The sequence below is a fragment of the Nycticebus coucang genome, chromosome 21 (genome assembly GCF_027406575.1).
Source record: "Nycticebus coucang isolate mNycCou1 chromosome 21, mNycCou1.pri, whole genome shotgun sequence".
Taxonomy (NCBI): Eukaryota; Metazoa; Chordata; class Mammalia; order Primates; family Lorisidae; genus Nycticebus; species Nycticebus coucang.
In genome coordinates, this window is record NC_069800.1 from 63,457,735 (window position 1) to 63,476,923 (window position 19,189).

The 19,189-nt window shown below is 40.7% G+C and overlaps 2 protein-coding genes across 3 annotated transcripts; both read right to left on the reverse strand.

Moving 5' to 3' along the window:
• Positions 1-2,854: 2,854 nt before the first annotated feature.
• Positions 2,855-6,826, reverse strand: ATP5F1E (ATP synthase F1 subunit epsilon). The gene is made up of 3 exons (XM_053573874.1): positions 6,667-6,826; positions 4,726-4,852; positions 2,855-2,999 (listed from the first exon to the last, which is right to left on the reverse strand). Exons 1-2 carry the CDS (start codon positions 6,696-6,698, stop codon positions 4,729-4,731), a joined length of 156 nt encoding a protein of 51 aa, XP_053429849.1. The 5' UTR covers positions 6,699-6,826; the 3' UTR covers positions 2,855-2,999; positions 4,726-4,728.
• A 723-nt stretch (positions 6,827-7,549) lies between these two features.
• PRELID3B (PRELI domain containing 3B) lies at positions 7,550-17,222 on the reverse strand. Of its 2 annotated transcripts, none has more exons than XM_053573876.1 (6): positions 17,068-17,222; positions 13,103-13,271; positions 11,860-11,949; positions 11,366-11,436; positions 11,160-11,232; positions 7,550-9,605 (listed from the first exon to the last, which is right to left on the reverse strand). In XM_053573876.1, the coding sequence occupies exons 1-6, from the start codon at positions 17,097-17,099 to the stop codon at positions 9,486-9,488; spliced, it is 555 nt and encodes a 184-aa protein (XP_053429851.1). In that variant the 5' UTR covers positions 17,100-17,222; the 3' UTR covers positions 7,550-9,485. The 2 variants fall into 2 exon arrangements, with proteins under 2 accessions (XP_053429851.1, XP_053429850.1); XM_053573875.1 differs by having other exon boundaries at positions 11,130-11,232.
• Between the last annotated feature and the right edge of the window lie 1,967 nt (positions 17,223-19,189).

Consider the following 19,189-nt stretch of genomic DNA (forward strand, 5'->3'; position numbering starts at 1 on the left):
GATGACACGGCTTTAACCATCACACAACTTTAATCTGCTTACATTACAATAGGAACAAACACAGAATAGTGTAATCAAATCCTCCATAACTTAATTACGGTTTACCTGTTTCTGACATGCAGCACTGCCATCCCCTCCAGCACTATGAGGGTGTTTTTTTAAGGCCTCCTAGAATTATCCCTGAGCTGTACGGTTTGATCCATGGATAGAAGGTAATGGGAGAATGCTCCCACCCTCACTGCAGAAAACGACTTTACTTGCAGGCAACGACTAGATTGTCATCTCCTGATTTGCTTTATAATGGGCAATAATAAAATAGCAGGTGGATGGATGACAGTTGCTCATTCTGAGAAACTTCACTCTTTTCACATATATATCACAGGGAAACAACTAGAATATATACCAAGAGACAATGAGCCCTTGCCTTCGGTATCACTGACAAGCCTTCTATTTACAAAATTTAAGAAACACACACACAAAAAATGTTTTAAACACTTCCTACTTGTGGTTCAAGAAGCACTGAATGTAGTGAGAAACTGTACCTATACACTTAGTTTTTAGTTAAAAATTTCCTGAGATGCTAAAAAAACTTACAGCTTGTGATTATATAAAGAATTATATACATGCTTCTTCTGGCTCCTTCCTTTTCAAACCTAAAAAGGCAATTCAATAGATACAAGGAAAGATACAGGTTTAAATCCTCAAAAAAACTTCTGCTGATTTATGTTACTGTAAAGATTTTTGTTTGCTCAATAGTAATCATTAAAGTACAAAAAAATTCAATTTTAAGTGGCTAACTTGCTTTATTTCAGACACATAAATTCCTTTTCTTGGAGCCTAACAACCCAGACTGATTAACTTGAGTAGTTAAAAATATTTCAAAATGCATCCCACCATCCTACTCTTTCATATGGTGGAAATAGATTTAAAAAAATAACAACAAACTAGAAATCAAGAGAAATCTGTCCTTTCTGATTTTGAAGTGCTTATTCCTTTAGCAGTATGGTTGCTACGGCGACATTGGTCTCTCGGAGACGGAGACAGCAGAATTATAGAATTTTAGAGCTGGTCTGATTCCTTCACTCTGCACACAGGGACTACACAAATGAAGAGATTAACTGACTCCCTGTAACAACCCCCATTAGTTAGCAAAACACCCACAAGTCGGTCTGATCAGGGTCCCGTCTAGTGAAGAGGTCCCCACCAGCTAGTGAAGTTTATTTCATCATGGTACTGTTTCAGGATTTTTTTTTTAATCATAGGAAAAGAGCCTCAAAGAATCTCAACTGGACTGGAAATTTGTCTTTTGTTGTTACTTCTATCCTTACTGTATCACAGGCCTTGTCCCTAAATCTTACTTCTAATTATCCTATTTACTTCCCTACTAAATGACTTATTTCTAATTACTTAGCTGGAAATAATTTAGCTGTCTGCCTATTAGCTACAATTTGGTATCAAAAGGTGAATCATTTATTCCTGTCCCTGTAAAGGGAGACGCTTCCTCATACTTTACCTTGGGGACCATAGCACTAAACTAAGGTGCCTTAACTTCTGAACATCAGGATGACAGCCCTGAAGTAAAGGACCCCGGGGGGCTCAGCTCTCCTACTCAAATCTGCTGCCTCCCCTTGAATGTCCTGTGCTGAGATCGCAGTAAAACTGAAGGTCAAGTGTCGGGGCAGTAAGTCATCCCCCAGAGGCCGAGAACAAAGACATTTTCTTCAGCTTGTGCTTGGCCCTAATAAATTATTGTGAGTTTAAATACCATGGTAAGAACTGGCCCTAGAACAGTGTTTCAAAATTTCCTGCTCAAATGTATTTCTCCATTCTCCAAAAACAGTTAAAATTAAGCAGTTAAATTTGCAATGGTGTTTTACTTGGCCAAGTTGTGCTTCCAAGTTTCAAAGCAATATAAACACAAAAACTTGCAACAAGTTTTCATCCCTAAATATGCAACGAATGAATGAATCACCACACAGACAGCACGGAAGCACTGGAGTCAGCAGGCCTCAGACCGGCAGTCAAGAACCTTAGATTTTAATTTCAGTTTGGCCATTAACTCAATAAGCAAGTTATTGAATAGCTTTGCCTCATTTCCTATGAGAAACACTACCCAATATAGATTCATTTATAAAATAATATGAAAAGCATTTTGTGCTTAGATTCTAACATTAATAGCTCTTCTCTACAGGTTTTAAGTACATAATCAAAAATGAGCATACAATTTGTTCTTTTAATCCATGCTTTTAGTAATTATTTTCATTTAGGATACTGGCTGAGCAGCACTGCTTGGAGATACTGCTGTTCAGACAAAAGGATGAAGCAGGGTAACAACCAATTCACTATCCTGACAATACTCTGCCAGCCTCAATGATGGTCTCTTAATTTTGATCACCAATTAATGTTATGAAAAACAACTTCCCATTTTGAGGCATTTTCAAAATGTTTTCCATATCCCTCTGGTCCCTAAATCTTTTTTTTTTTTTTTTGTAGAGACAGAGTCTCACTTTACTGCCCTCGGTAGAGTGCCGTGGCGACACACAGCTCACAGCAACCTCCAGCTCTTGGGCTTACACGATTCTCTTGCCTCAGCCTCCCAAGCAGCTGGGACTACAGGCGCCCACCACAACGCCCGGCTTTTTTTTGTTGTTGCAGTTTGGCCGGGGCTGGGTTTGAACCCACCACCCTTGGCATATGGGGCTGACGCCCTGGTCCCTAAATCTTAAATATGGCCTCCCCTGTTTTGAGAAACCCTGGTTCACCTGGCCATAACCATGCACTTTCACAACAGCTGCAGCTGTGCAGATACTCCCTAAGAGAAAGTAAGTCTGACAGAGAAACTAAAAAACAAAAGTAAGAGTGAAGCATACTTCAATTTATTGACATTGTCAGTTTATGAACAAGACAGGTATTTTTTTCCATGATGTGAGATTGTTTTCAATCTGCCATGGCACATGCCCACACATCTTCACCTTGGAAATGTAGCATTTCATGCAGGTCTAGGAGGGAAAAAGAAAATGCAACAGTTGCTAGCTAGTTCTTGGTGTTTTCTAAAAAACCCAAAATGAATGTGAGAAATAACTTCCAGAACTGTATAACATAACTGTGGCTTTAATTCACAGGCTGGGGCAAGCTCAGACATAAAAAGTGCTGGTTCAAGTTCACAGCATTAGATGAACAAACACTTCCCTAAGTAAAATTAAAAACTCTCCTAACAATAAAGGAACTACTTTGTCTTTAAAAAGACACTGAAATCTACCTGTGCTAATGGGATAGGGTCTCTATCCTGGTAGGCCATAACGCAGAGGGGCCAATGCTTTGTTTACTAGATTTGGACACAACTTTCTGACTTCAAGGACATAGCAAAGTCAGGGAGTTAGATGCAGAGTCTAGCTCAGGTCACTGCAGAAAAAGGTGAAGTGAGTTTTCTCAGATCATTTTTAAAACAGAAGAACCCTGGCTGGGCGTGGTGGCTCACACCTGTAATCTCAGCACTCTGGGAAGCTGAGGCAAGTGGCTCCCTTGAACTCAGGAGTTCAAGACCAGCCTGAACAAGAGCGAGACCCTGTCTCTAAAAAATGGTTGGGGGCACTGTGGTAAGATTCTATGGTTCCAGCTACTTGGGAGGCTGAGGCAGGAGGATCACCTGAGCCGAAGAGTTTGAGGTTGCTATGAGCTATGATGCCAACTCACTCTATCCAGGGTGACAAAACGAGACTGTCTCAAAACAAAAAAACCTCAACCCAACAGAAAACCAGGTCTCATTATTCAGAATTATGGGATTAGACAAAGAGGCCCCAGAAAAAGGGCTAAATTCAAAACGCCACATCTCTAGACTTGTAATAGAAGATTTGCTAATTCAAAACGAAAATGAAAAGTGCTTAGGGGAGACAGTTCCAATAAGTAAATTTGCTCATAAGCACAAGCTGCCAATGGATTAATATTTGTCACATTTCTGTTGCTACTGTGGATCTGAAACTTTTTAAAAGCAAAATAAGAAAATTAAATCAGAAAACATCTCTCAGATGATTTGCCTTACTTATCTTTGAAATAATAATATCAAGAAAAGTAGCTTAGGGATCAAATCACTTTTGTACTCCGTAGCATGAACTTATCAACTGTACAGAACTGTCTTTTCATTATGTGAGAATTTAACTTTACATCACCAATATCTTTAAAGAGGGAAAATAATAATAAATTAGCAAAACAGTATTCACTGCAGGATCATGCAGGTTTTACTGCTTGATAAAATAGTAGGACCCTTGCCTGTACTTTTAGCCCTTATGTTCAGGAAGCAGTGATCTGTGAGAACATTAGCAGATGTGGGGGAAATAAAAATACAAAAAACTGTAATTTTTCATGTTCCTGAACTGTTATGTAACTCCAACAGCAATTACAAAAGTGGTGATTTTATCCTCCAAATTATTTGATTTTGTGTAGATAAATGAAACAAGGATAATTAAAACAAGATGCCTCTTTACCTAAGCATTGCTAAATGAACTGAAAATCAATGTGCCAATTACTTCTGCTTGTGAGAGCCGAAAGGACATTCTTTTATTATGCCATGGGACTTCTATAACCTGTATGCTTTAAATTATTATCCTACTAACTTGTAAATGTACTGATTGAATGAAAAATGGACAGAACTTAAAACTAAAATTACTTTGATCTTTATGTGCTCTAAAAATTTAATATGCGACTCTTCTGAATAAATCAGGAACTTACAGATCATTCCTTTTTCACTTTCACAATTTTCACACTGCTGCCAGCAGTCTTCTCGGCATTTGCTTTGAATTCTGTCTTCAGGGCATCTCTCACTGCTTTTGCACAGATCTGGGAGTATCGGATGTAGCTGGAAGAAAAGGAGAGGAAGTTAGTTATCGATAATCCAGCCAGACAGGTGTGTTCCTGTGCTTTTATTTTTCTTCTTATACTTTTAATTTTGGTTTGGTTGGACAGTTGAACTGGATTTAAACATGACTAATGCCAAAAGAAATCTATACAAAGAAAAAGAACCCTAAAAAGAAATGTATTGAAGTATTAATTAGTGTTTGGATGAGTGATCTTTGACTTTCCTTCTCTGTACAGTGTTCTCTCTTTAGTGTATGTTAATTTAAAATAAAAGATACGTAAATCCCACAGCACAGGAAATAGACCAAAATGTTGACAGAGACAGCAATGTGAATGATTTTCTTCCTATTTCTCTACTCAAAACTTTCCTCTAATTATATTATTCTTGCAAGGTAAGGCATGTATAATTAAAAAAGGAAAAACTATCCAGAATAAACAGTTCTCTGTTAAATTTTTTAAAAGCTTTCCTGAGAGTACTGAATTCTGTATAACAAATTTGCCATCGAAAATACCTCCTAATCAAGGTTTCTAAATTAACCTGGGAAGTCCTTAAAGAACATCATCAATTCTGGCAAAATTTAAAACCTGCTTCCTGTTTGGTAGATGGACTCCCATCAACATCTTATTTTCCAAAAGATGTCAGATCACTTGTCACACTTTTGGAAAACAGGAAGGGAGGAAGTGCTGTCTATTTTCTCATGTTAGAATTTATTTTTGGGACTCAGAGGTAAGAGCTCCAATGCCTGCTTCCACTCTTACTAGTTGAGTGACTTTCAGGATGGTCAATCTTTTCAGCTTCTTTATTCACCTGTAGAAACAATAGAATAAAAGGATAAGACTTGCTTTGCTGGTGGTTTGGGAGGAGCAAAAACAAAGTGTGAAAAAGCATGGATCACCATACTTAATAAATGCTATCTACTCCTGGGACTATTTGCCATCCTTCCAATTTCGAAACTTTGCTTGACTTCTACAAGTCAGGAAACTCTTGTGTTGCTCAGTTGCTGTGGGGTGGTCATACATGCCCATAAAATGTTACCACTGGAAATTGTTACTCTAGCTGGCCACCTAACCAGGTGTGCTGCCTTTTGCTCAATCCAGGTGGAAAGGCAAAGTAATCAGGTGTGATACCTAGACCAACGGTTTCCCATTACCCCAGATACCTGTCCTCAAACGGGTTCCACACTAACTCCCCAAGAGCCACCGCTCACCTATGTATATAGTTAGTTGTTTATAGTTTACCAGGGGCTTTCACAACTTCGCTCCTTTTACTGAGGTGAGATCAAGAGGCGCTAACTTAAGATAAACCCCCCCGCCATAACATTATGAAAGAATCCACCTCGATGTTGCAAAGGCCAAAATGCTAACAGTGACTATACACAATAGAAGAGAAATCTCCACGCCCTTCTATTCCCCAAACTTTAGATAACAATATATTTTGAAGACAAAAATCACGCATAATTCCCAAAGAAAAGGATTGAGGCCTCCTCTAACAATTGCTCCATCTTGGGCAATCTCTCGTTTCTCCAGGTTTTAGCAGTCAGCTGTTGGAGGCGCAGCTGCCCGGCAGCAGGAGCGCGCAGACTCGCTTTTCACACCCTGGCGCGTGCCCCACGGCCTCGGGCACCTCGCGCCTGTGTTGTCCATAGCGACGCCATCTTGGCGCGGCTGCACCCGAGGCCAGGCCCACGGGTGGACCCCGCAGGCCCCGGTCACGCGCGGGCCGCAGCCCCCTGCCGTGCCCGGCGTGACCTTCCGACAGGTGGGTATGGGCGGGCCGTGCTCCCGGCGCCCTTCTCTCCGGAGGCCTGGGCCTACCTGAGTCCGGCCTGTCGCCAGTAAGCCACCATGATGTCGCGAGAGTGAAGTGTGTCGGGCCGAATCGCGAGTACACCTTCAATGTCGGCTCTGCCGGACGGCCCAACACAGGAAGGTCAGGCCCGAAAAACGGAAGAGGCGGGGCCCACGGACCTGCCAATCGCCGCCTCTTACCCCGCCCCGCCCTCCCGCTCGGCCCCTGCTACCCCGCCGCGGAAGCCCCCCGGCACAGGGAGCCAATGGGCGCGCGCAGCCTGGACCGCGGGTACCAATCCCCGGGCCGGACGGCCAGCCTAGTGTGCCCATTGGCTCCGATAGCGCCCCGGGCCTGTGCCCCCCCGGGCTTCCGTAGTTACCCCGGCGGGGGCGGCTGGGGCAAGAGCGGTGTAGCCGCTCAGCGGGCTGTGTGCTCGGAGCACTTTTTTCGCGTGTGTTGGGGGGTCGAGCACGTGGGGCGGCGCTGACAAGGCCGCCGCGGAGGGCCGGCTTTGGAGAAACGGCGCCGGCTTTTGTGGACTACTGTGTCCTGAGAGTTGAGATTTCGGAAAGCACTAAGAACCTTACTTTCCCCCGAGTTACACTGAAAAAGAAAACACTGCAAACACAGCAGACTCTCTGCCAAAAGGCATGCCCATTCCCCAACATTTTCTAGTTTTAGGACAAGGTCTACGATGCGCGACAGGCACAGGAGGAGAAAACGGCGGCCGAGCGGCTGGAAATGTACAGGGAACCGGCCGACACCGGGTGCGGTGCCTCTAACTCGGAGCCCAACTAACCTTGCACGCTGTGTCGGCACACAGTTTAGCGGCTTAAGTGTCTGCTTATGAGTAAGAAAAGAGTTTTTGCACCGCACCTTTATTTAAAAAATTATAATCACGAAAAACAAAGTTAAAAGTTTTATTAAGATGAATGATTTTCCTTAATTCATGTAAGTTCATTTTTAATATTAAATAGGGTTAGGTGCTCAATAATCCAAGTTTTATTTATTTAGAATTTATTCCAGTTTAGTCCCCTTAAATGCATTTGCTTACTGTTTGTTTATATTTTAACAGATAACAAGTATGAATTACTAGTCATATAAAAAGAGGTAATTGCACTGGAAAATAAAAATTTATAGGATTTTATCATTAGATCAGAGCTTAAAACATCAAACCAAGGATAAAGATTTGTTCCTAATTCTTTTATCATTATGGCCTTATACCCTTTTTCAGCACAAGTATAATTAACAGAAATTATACAAAGCAACCTTTGTCAAATATTAGTATTTAAAAATGTTTTGTTTTGCTGAATGTTATTTCAGTTGTAAAAAACCATCTCTGCTTACTAAAGGAAAATCAGAAACTTTATCGGATTTAACCTGCTTTTATGAATGTGCTAAGAAGTCCTAAGCTGAACAATATTTTAAGTAGAAAAACAATTTTAAAATAGTTTGTTATTTCTGTGGTTTATGTACACATATTAACTGGTCTCTTTTATAGGAAATCTGACTTGTTTATCTCATTAAGCATTGTAAAATAAAGGCAACAGCTAATCAATCACCTTTTAACAAAAATACTGTGTGCTACAAGTGCATATATCAAAGATATTATTTAGTAGTTGATCATTGTCTGCTACAAAATATGAAGCCAAGTACATTTGCTGGATTGTTTTTCAGTTTGCAGCTGCCCTCTGGCATCCAAAATAAGGATTTCCATAAATAAAAGCTGCAGTGCAATTCACTTAGTGGTTAGTTTAGGCCAATCCTCTCCCCATCCCAATTATTCTTTGTTCTTCCTCACCACCCCCACCTCTCACAGTGGTATGGTATTATTAAAAACATTAAGTACGTGCGGTTTGTGCTGCAGATCAAGACATCATTTGAGTAATTTCAAATGACGTGCAGCTCTTCATGTAAAAAAGATGTTTTGTGGTCACAATTACTTCAAAAAGTAATTATATTCAAATAACCTGACATATCATGCCTTAGCAATTTCAAAACCATGATTTTGACACATGGCAATTTATAAGTTAGGCAAATGTGAATTGCTAAAAGATGTGAACAGCTGTTCTGTTTAAGTTTAGAGTGCTGCAAAACTCAGGTAATGACTTTATTTTTTCACTTAACATAACCAGCCCCCGGCACAGCATACTAAATCACGAAGTACAATTCGAAGGAAGGTAACACAGCACCTTTACTAAGTCAGAAAGCTTTGGCAAATCAATACAGTACCCTTTAATACAATAAAATCATACTTTTGTTGGAGCCATGTATTACTTTAGAGGTAATTTTCATACCCAAAATATTTAAGTATAAAACTAAAACACTGTGGTTTTTAATGGTGGTTTGTAGCAGAGCAAGTTACTTTATACAAAATACTCTTTTAAAAGTCCATAATTTCTCCTTGTAAAGTGAGTTCCGTCATGCAGCTGCTGAAGTTTCCAGCAGCAGGTGATCGTGTGTACAGAAGAGGTGGCTCTGCTTTGTTCTGGGGTTGGTCCAAAGCCAGGTAGAGCTCCAGTGCATAAAGCCTTAAAATTCTACCTTCGGAGATTAAATGTCAATAACAATTTCCAAGTACTTAAAAAAACTGTTAAATTTTCACATAGATACTGGAACTCTCAAAATTAGACAGTCATTTCAAACAACACTAATTTCAGATGATCCCTTTTATTTAGAAGCCCTGCATCTCTGTTTTGATGAAAAGTCATATAGCCTTACATCAGCTTATTAAAAAAAAAAATTATACCTAAAATATAGTTGTATTTTTTAAATAACAAATAAATATATTGCGAGCTTGTAGAGACCTGGTGGACCCAACATTATCTACAAACTTTCATTATCATTTTTCTACAAATGCTGCCGCTGCCATCGGAGTCCTTATACTTCCTCTTGCTGAAGCTGTCAGTTCTTCAATCTCAGCATTTAATTTATGTATTACCCATTCCATTGCTTCTCGGCCCTTAAAAAAATTCAACACATTTACTGTTACCAAGTGAAAGCAAAGGCATGTATTAAATAAATGACACCCTAGGAAGTAACAAGGAGTATCACAAGTATAACTAAACCTCACAATGACAGATCATTTTTGTTCTTGCTTTTTCTTTTTTAATGTTATTTAGCAAACATCAAATGCCTTGAGCAACTGGCTTGATCTATAAACTGATTTTCATTTTGTATGCAAAAGATGTGCTCAAAAGAATCTACAACTGAATGACAGAATGTCTTATTTCATGATTAGAGCGGTCCCCCCTTTAGAAAGTAAGGTCAAATCTCTTTTCATGTCTACAATTTAACCCCAAATCTTACACTAGGCACTGCAGAATCTGGTCTCCAACTCCGCCCTCCCTCAGGAGCTCTACGCAGTCCCTTCAACAGAAAGAGGACCTCATACTTCCTGTCTGACGGCCTTTGCTTTTGCAGCTCTTCCACCCAAAATGCCCTTCCCGGCATATCCTCACAACTAATCTGCCCCCTATTTGGAACTCAGCAGAAACATCCATCACTAAAAACCAATTAAAATTGCACTCTCAAGCCTTTCTGTACCTTTCTTTTCCTAGTGACATGCTAAGTGATTAACGTCATCTTCCTCTTCTACAAGGGCAGGGACCACATTTGTTTTGCTTCCCACGGCATCCATGGTCTAGCCTAGCATCCTAACATAGACAGGGCATCTATGAATATCCTGGACTGTTGAAAGACTGTATCAAAGGTGTTATAAAAAAGTGCATGAGGCATCTCCTTCTCTAAACTTATTTTGTTTTAAATAATGCATTCTCAATGGGGGTAATTTTTAGTGAGGCAAAAACTGGTTCGGGGGGGGGAGGGAAACTCCCTCTTATATATAAAGCACATATATATGTGTGCAATATTAGATAATTTCTTTCTTTCTTTTTTTTTTTTTTTTGAGACAGAGCCTCAAGCTGTTGCCCTGGGTACAGTGCCGTGGCATCAACTCCTGGGCTAAAGCGAATCTCCTGCCTCCACCTCCCAAGTAGCTGGGACTACAGGAACCCACCATAATGCCCAGATACGTGTTGGTTGTAGGTGTCTTTGTTGTTTGGCAGGCCTGGGCTGGATTCGAACCCGCCAGCTCAGGTGTACGTGGCTGGCGCCTTAGCCGCTTGAGCCACAGGCGCTGAGCCAATATTAGATAATTTCAAGGCACATTTCCTCCCTGCTTGGTCCCAGGCCAGACTTCTCTTAATTGTCTAATTTACTTCAATCCATCCTATAAGATGGACATGCTCTTCTTTGAGATGGGAAACTGAGGCTCAGAGAGATTAACTTAACTTTAATATTGAAAGGCTGGTAAGAGAGAGCTTAGATGTGAACCCTGGTATACTGGACTCCAGACACTGGGCATGCAGTAGCTTCTCACTGAGGAGTGTCTGAGAGCTTACAAGGACACATACACATTTGGCACCAGCTCTCCCAGGACATTAACCTAGGAAATAATAAACAATTAAGAAGCAGCCTTACTTACTTTACTAGCATTTGAAGATATGGTACTTGCCATGAGTCCTTCAAGGTAACTGCTAAGGCTGACTCCTTTCACAGTGATTATGGCTTCTTGAGTCAAAATAGTTCTGCAACAAAACATATTCACACTCTTTGGATGACCCAACTTTCATTAAAAAAAAAAAAAAAAAAAAAAAAAAATTTGATAAAAAAAATTTGAAAGCCCTGTAAAGTAATTTTGTTAAAACACTTTTTACTTACTTTTCTGGGTCCTGAGGATGTGGTTTGTATATAAGTCTCTCATCTACGGAAACCATATTTGTAAATGAAATCTACAGAGTGGGGGAAAAAAAAGGTCAAATCGTCTGGGAAAGGATGATTCAAAGCATTTTCAAAATTAACATACCACTGAAAATTTTACAAACATATAAAAGAACAAAACCAACAACAAATAAGCCACTAATATTTCTGTATAAATATAATAAATTTCATTATTTGCTGCCTATTTTTTATTTTAAAAAGGCTTGAGAATGATATAATAATGATATGCACATGATCCCAAATTCATCTGACTGAGGGCTATCCCCTGGGCCAGGAAGCGTCACTGCACAACAGGGCTCAGGAAGCAGAGGTATGCCGCACACACACAAGGATTTCCTAAACCCCCTGAGAATGTGTATTCACTGACCTATCAACTACAAGAGAGAAAAAATTAAGCCAGACAGTTCAAAATTTAAACAGGGAGCCAGACTTACATTAGTAGATTTAAGTTCCATTGTCTTCTCTACAGGATCCACCACAGAATGTTCTTGCACGTATGTTTTGGTTCTTGCTGCACCAATAAGCTAAATAAAACATTCAGAATTAGTAATCAGAGGAAGAACTTCTTACCACATGTATCAGTATTTCATTTGAAGGTAAAAATGTATTATAGAATCTTGAACCAAAAATCTGTTTCATGAAAAACAGGAAAAAACAGAAAAAGGTCAAAAAGGAGGCCTATTCACACACCACAGATGAGCCCAGACTCCCAACACAAAACCTTTCCCAGAGGCGATCAGGACCCAGCCCGCTGAGCTAAGGTGCAACAATGTAACACTGGCTCTGAAATATGGAAATCAGAGGATTTGGGGGAAACATGGCACCTAGAAAAAGGAGAGCTCAAAGATGACTATTAACACCTTCCTACAGCAGTCCAAGTCAGAGGGCACCATGGCTTCACTCTCCAGACAGAAAACAACCTCCTCACTATGGAGGCTCCTTCATCAGCAGCCACTATCACTCCCTGTGCTATGACCCTAAGACCATCCCCAACCCTGCTCATTTCTTCATCCCCGTTATCTAAAGTCATGGTTTGTATAAAGGAGACAATTAGTATATTCCTGCTGAAAACTGTACTTTAATTTTTGGAGTAGACCTACTTTCTATATAAAGATCCTCTACAGAAATCTGGATCCACAAATCATACCAGAGTTTTCTCACATCATGATACACTTACATTTTTGCTGGTTAAATCTGCTCAGTAAAACCTGTTCATTTATAACTTAAAAGAATTGTTTCTAAATGCACAGAAAGGAGTACCAGACCTTGGAACAAATGTAGCAATAGCAAGTCTGAGATTATGCCCTGTACCTAATGTGCACAACCCACTACTGACCCCAGCAATTCCACCTGACAATCATGACCAGACCATTACTTGAAAATCTTATTGTTGATCTCAAGTTGCTGGCAAAAGCAGGAAAAGCAGAATATAACTCCTTTTAGATTACAGAGCATTAGCTGGCTTCCTTCAGGAGGTTTTATCGGGTGCCTTCATGAAGACTGTAATAATATTTCCAATTCATTATACACTCATAACTCAAGTTTATTATAATACAATTTGAACTGATGCAAAAGTGACATTCGGAATCAGCTCCCACAACCTATTTGAAATTATAATGTGGTTTAGGAAACTTCTCTACAGCAGTCACATTTCTCCTGGAATAAAGACACACTTACAGACTTCACAATGGAAGGCAGTCCCCATTCTGTGCTGAGAAGTCTATGGCTGTGCAACTTTCCAGAGTGATCTATGTGTCTGTCCAACACATCAACTCCAACCACACTTGGGTTCATAGGGTTTGGGTATTTCTGCATCGCAGCTGTTGTAACAGTTTCCCATGGGTGGCTGCCAATGTGAACCAAAAATCAAACATTAAAGACATGCATATGAATTAAACAATTTTGTAACCCATCAAATCATTCTTTATAATGGAAGTTTAATTAGTTTACCTAGGGAAAATTACTTTCTGAAACACTGCTGATTATGTGAGACTGATTTACATTTTTAACGTGTGTAGACGTCGGCATCGTTTCAGAACACAGGCTCTGTTAACAGAACAGATGCCTACAAAGATCAGAGTAGTCTCTAGAGCATCACAGGACTGTTTCCTAAACAATCTTTCCTATTTACCATTATCCACCTGCACATGTAAATTTTGTCTAGGAAGTACCATTGATTCATAAAAATGTATTTAAAAATTATGTTCTACTGTAACAAGTAGCAAAACTGTCAGACCTTTTATTCTTTTGTCTTATTCCAAGTCTACGAAGTTATGAAGAAACAAAGGTTTACTAAAGGTTTCTTTAGTAACATAGGGTTACTAAAAGATCCAAAATATTACTGACATAATTACTGAAAAATTTCTCTATACTAATGTAATAAATAACAGTGGCCCCTTCAGTCAATCTTTATCCATTGTTTTCCTAAAAGAAGTGATTCTGATTTATTTTGAAAAGGTCATTCAATATAATAAAATGTTTTTAAGACACTCCTAATATGCTATTTTCTAATATTCTCTTTTAATATAATAAGCATTTGGTTATCACCTAAGATTGAAATAGTAATAATATCACATCATTTGAGAACCTGCAGCATCTTTATTTTCTTGAAAAAGCACATGTGCTTGAGTGATTCACAATGTGATGTACGTTTGTTCACTCCACAACTCCATGAATAAGCTGCTTGTACAAAAGCTTTCCTTTTCAAAAGAACCTCTTATTAAGTACAATCAGTATTAAAGGTGCTTTAGTCACCTGCAGTCTGATTCTAACCCCCTTTACACTATTTATCTGTGTTCTCGTCTTCGTTTAAAGGAAAAGCACAAGAGCTGGAGATGATGTTTCAAGCTACATTGATAAACCACACAGTATTATTTTTTGTTTTGCTAAAAGCAAAACAGGTAGACATTAACCTTTTTCAACTTTTCAGAGAACTCAGACTGACAACTGCATCTTGTCAATAGAAGGAAAATCTCAACTCAATTAATTTCCCAGAACCCTGGACAATCAGGGAAACATTATTTTTAATGTTTCCACTTTCTTTATGATATTGTATAAATGAACTTTGTTTTGTTTTTAATCTCAAGCTTTATTCACCAATTGATGCAAGTACATAAACAGACCTCCATCATATATCTAAACAGTCCACATAAACAGAAGTGATACAGGCCAAGTACTGCGGTTGTTACCAAGGCAACTATCTAAAATGAAAATCGGACAAACCCTGTCCCTGTCTCCATCTAGTCATATGCCATGGTTAACTGGCTGCCAAGCACTTATTTCCTCCCTCTACTCTCTCTAAAAAATTAATAATTGCATGGCTTCAGGGTGGTTATGCATTTCTTGTAATTTAGTGCATCTCTCCTCTCTGAGCCAACCTGAAAACACTGATGTTGACTTAGTTGGCCTCAGACTGCTTTATGAAACACAAGAAGCTCGGAGAATACATACCATAACTAACAGTCTTCCGCCAATTAATTTTAACTGTATTAACCTGAATATATTGGGCATCCCAGTACATTGAAAGAATCAATGAATGACTTCAACTGGATGCCAAGAACACGCTATTCCTCAGAAGGAAGTGTTGGAAAATCAAAGATGGGTAAGATGTAGAATCATGACATAGCTATGGTTAAAGAGTAACTTCCTGGAGATGGGAACAAAAAATACTAAGATCGTGAGGGAGAAGATTATGACTACAACTTCTCTTAGGCTGAGTTGGAAGAGGCTGTCAGTCAGTAGTGATGTCTGGTAGGCACCTGAAAATAAGAATCAAAGTTCAAGAGAGATTACAGCTCAAGGTGCAGATTTGAGTGATATAAAGGTATATTTATCAGTTGAGCTCTTGATCAATTAGCCCAGATTATCTGGGCAGAAAGCACAGCTCAGGGCTTCTTCTCTCAGGACATGTACAACACTTATTTTGAATATGTCTACCTTCTAGGTCTAAGAAGGTCCCAGAGCTATCATCAAATCTCAAAACATCTGTGACAAAAAGAGAAAAAGAGATTCAGATCACTGATGCAATGTAACCTAGGAAGGTCAGCAACAGAATGTCATTGATCGTGTACGTTGAAAGGGAAAAAGCCACAGGAATGTTGAAGAAAAAAGCAAAAAGAGTGGCGAAGGGGACAACCCCAGGAGAAGTGTTAGGGAATAAAAGGCAGAAGAGAGAACAGAAACTCCCTTCCAAGGAGATTCAGTGCCAAGAACTTCTGAAGCATTCAGACCTTCAAGAGGACTGAAATTAAGCATCCCAGGTGCTGAAATGGACCAGTGAAGAATGTACTTGGTTAAAAAACATAAAGGAAGCAGGAAGAGGGGAGGGGGAAGGGGTGTCACAGTGTATGGCACACCTCTTGGGGGCGGGACACATTTATAAGAGGGACTTTACCTACAAATGCAATCAGTGTAACCTAATTCTTTGTACCTTCAATGAATCCCAAACAATAAAAAAAAAGAAACAAAAAACACAAAACTACAAATTTAGGGTCTCCTCCGCCCCCTCCCTGACACAACTGTAAACAATAGGGAGAAAAGAAAATTTCCTTTTGATTATAATATTCTGTATCATGTAGAATGCAGTGGCTCCTTGGATGTATCATATGCACAAATGTTTACTTCTTTTAAAAGTGCCTTCAGAAAAACTTTTAAAGCCTCAAATGGCTAAAACATACCACGAAACTATGATAATTAAAACAGTGTGGCAACAGCAGGAAGACCAGTGGAATACCATAAGTAGCTTAAAAATAGAGTCTAAGATGTAAATCATAGCAGTGTATAGCAAAGGCAGCATTTCAAATTAGTGAGAAGAAGACGGATGAACTATTTGTTTAGGTCAAAAAGAACATAGCTGCTTATATCCCTGGTTCTTTTGTATATATAATCATGGAACCAGAAGAGACTGCCCAGCATCTACGTGGTTCAAGGCCTATTTTCATTCCTAAAAATTTCCCGCTGATCAAAGAGATGTTAGTGTAGGTGGCCTTGAAGATCTCTTACGCTGGTGGCCCTGACAATATCATCACCTTCCACGTATCAGACAAAAATGTGTAACCCAGGGTCACAAACTTAGTCGCAGCCAGAGCTAGACCTTGGATGCAAATCCAAGGCTCTATTTCTTACGTCAGTGAATCATGGGAAAGGTTTTGCTTGAGGGCGGACCGAGCTCACCGGAAAATCCACATTCAGAGGTTAAGAAACTCCACCCTGACGGTGGCCTGGACAAGGAGATTCCCAACAAAACCCCATCCCTCTTGGGATCCTTGGGTCCGTGTCCCACCGAGCTCGGCACAGCTGGAGGTGACAACCCCAGTGCTGTCAAGGACCTCGTGCTTGTGCTGTGCGACGCCCCACGACCTCGGGAGGCCGCCACCCGGGGGACAGGCGGAAGTCGCCCCTCTCCCGGCAGGATGGTGTGGCTGCCGGGGCTTGGAGGTCCCGAGGCGCCTTCACGGCTCGGACGCCCCGGGGTCGTGACCTTGAGCCCCACCTGCCCCCACCCCGGAGGCCGCGGGCCTCAGGCTTCGTTCCCCTAACTAGGCCCGACACCTGAGAACTTCCTGAGGGTCGCCCTTGCCTCGCCGGACGTCAGGCCTAACTTGCCCGCCCGCCCCGGAGTTGCTCCCACACCCCAAACTTACTCAAAGACGTGCTCCGAAGTCCAGATTTTCATGGTGCCAGGGGCCTGCGCGATGTCCGGGCAGCGCTAGGTGACAATGAGGCGAAGAGGCTACACTTGCCCCCGCCCCACCCCCAGCACCCCAGCCGGCCGCGCAGCGCGCAGGCGCCTTCGGGCCCGACGCGCTGCCCCGCGCCCTATCCCGGCCCGGGTTTTGCCCCAGGCTTGCGCGCGCGGCGCAACGAGACCCCGCCCCTTAGCGCCGGGCGCACCGCGCCGGCGCAGTGCGGAGACAGCGCCGGCGCACAGCTGCGCAGGCGCGGACGCAAGGCACTCCCCCGCCTACTTCCCCCGGCCTTTAGGCGGAGCCTAGTGTAGCTCAGGCGACCTTCGGGGCATCACAGTGCCGCGAATCTTGTCCTCCTGCCCCACCACATTCTTGCCTGGCTTTTCGAGACCCTTGGACTGATCCCGTCAGCTCCCTACCAGGGACAGTCGTTATGGTGGTCACTGGAGTAAACTTTCCTAGCGTCCCATTAGGAAGTTCCTCCTGCCACCTGACCCAACTCAGGTTGTGGCGGGTCCAAAGTCAACCAAGCAACTAGTAATTGGGCACTGTGCCACCTGCCCTCCAATAGCCGCGAACCCTTGGCGTGGAGGAGAGGTGGCCTGGAGACGCTACTGTCGCCAGGATAGAATGGCGAATGGCTGGGGGCACGGATGGCAGCGTGGGTCTTAGCTCAGATGTCACCTCCCAGAGAGGCCTGCCCTCTTTGCCCTTCCTAGGCACACCCTCCAACTACAGTTGCTCCATCACAACATCCTGTTGCATTTTTTTCTAGCACTTGTCACTCTGAAATCATCTTGTTTGTTTATTTTTTTTATCACTTCCACTGGAATTGAGTCCTGGAACACAAGGATCCTTCCTTTCTTTCTCCATAATGATCCACAATGTCCCCTGTTTAGTAAAGGCTCCATGATTACTTATCCTAAAGTGAAATAATTGATAATTATTTGTGGAATGAATGCATTAATGAAATCATTTGGTTTATCTGTTTAACTTCCACTGGCCTGAAAGCCTTTGAGAATGAGCTGTTCTTCCATACCTGTTCAATGATCCCTCTGAACTTCTATAATTATCTGTTGCATAAATGAGTGACTAACCAGTGAGGGGCAGGAGGGGACGGTATGCAGTGGCCTTCAGAGATGGGCCTTGTGTGATGGACAAACTGCCTGGCTTAGTGTTCAAAGGCTTCCGACCCTGCTCCCTTGCACTCTGCAAACTGTATCTCCTAACAGAACAGTTTGCCGTTTCGATGATGGTCTGGACAAAATCTTTACATCTGGTTACTCAGAAACTAGTTAGAAGTATCACCTCATCTTTTTTTTTTTTTTTTTGGAATATATCATTGTGTTTATTTTGACACTACAGTTGTAGTATAAACAAGAGCAGATCATTTGTAAGAATAGCAAAGTGCTCTCAACTTCTTCATCTGGAGGGTCCTGACTTTGTCTTACAAGTTCTTCTGATTTCAGATAAGTTTCTCTCCTACCTTTTCACAAATATTTTTATTTTATTTTATTTTATTTGTTAAAATGCTGTTATTTTTTTTTTTTAGTTTTACATACACAGTGCTTATTAGGTTTCCATTTTTTTGCCTTTACAAAATTAAAAAGGCTTAAATTTTAATAACAATAACAATGTTTAAAATAAGGACTAGAAACAAAAACCTCATAAAGAATGAATGAACATAAATACATTTAGAAAAGGAATCAGACAATTGCTATATCAAAATATTAAGCAATAATAATAATAATGCAAAGAAAGTAACATTCAGATGATCAAATAAGAGTATGTCTATTATAAAATGCTTTGACTCTGAGATTCAGTATGGAGTCATCAGTTAACTTCTTATTTTTTTTTTAAAGTCTCAAAAAATAGACGACTAATATTTATAAATTAAAGTAAAAGATAATTTTGAAAAACAAATCATGCCAAATCTTATAGACAATAGAAAAAGAAGAAATACTTCAAAATCATTCTACTTGATCTGGGTACACCTGATATTAAAACTGGAGAAAATATATTATTAAAAAGGGGAAATTACAAACGTTGTCACTTATAAATGAAGATGCAATATCCT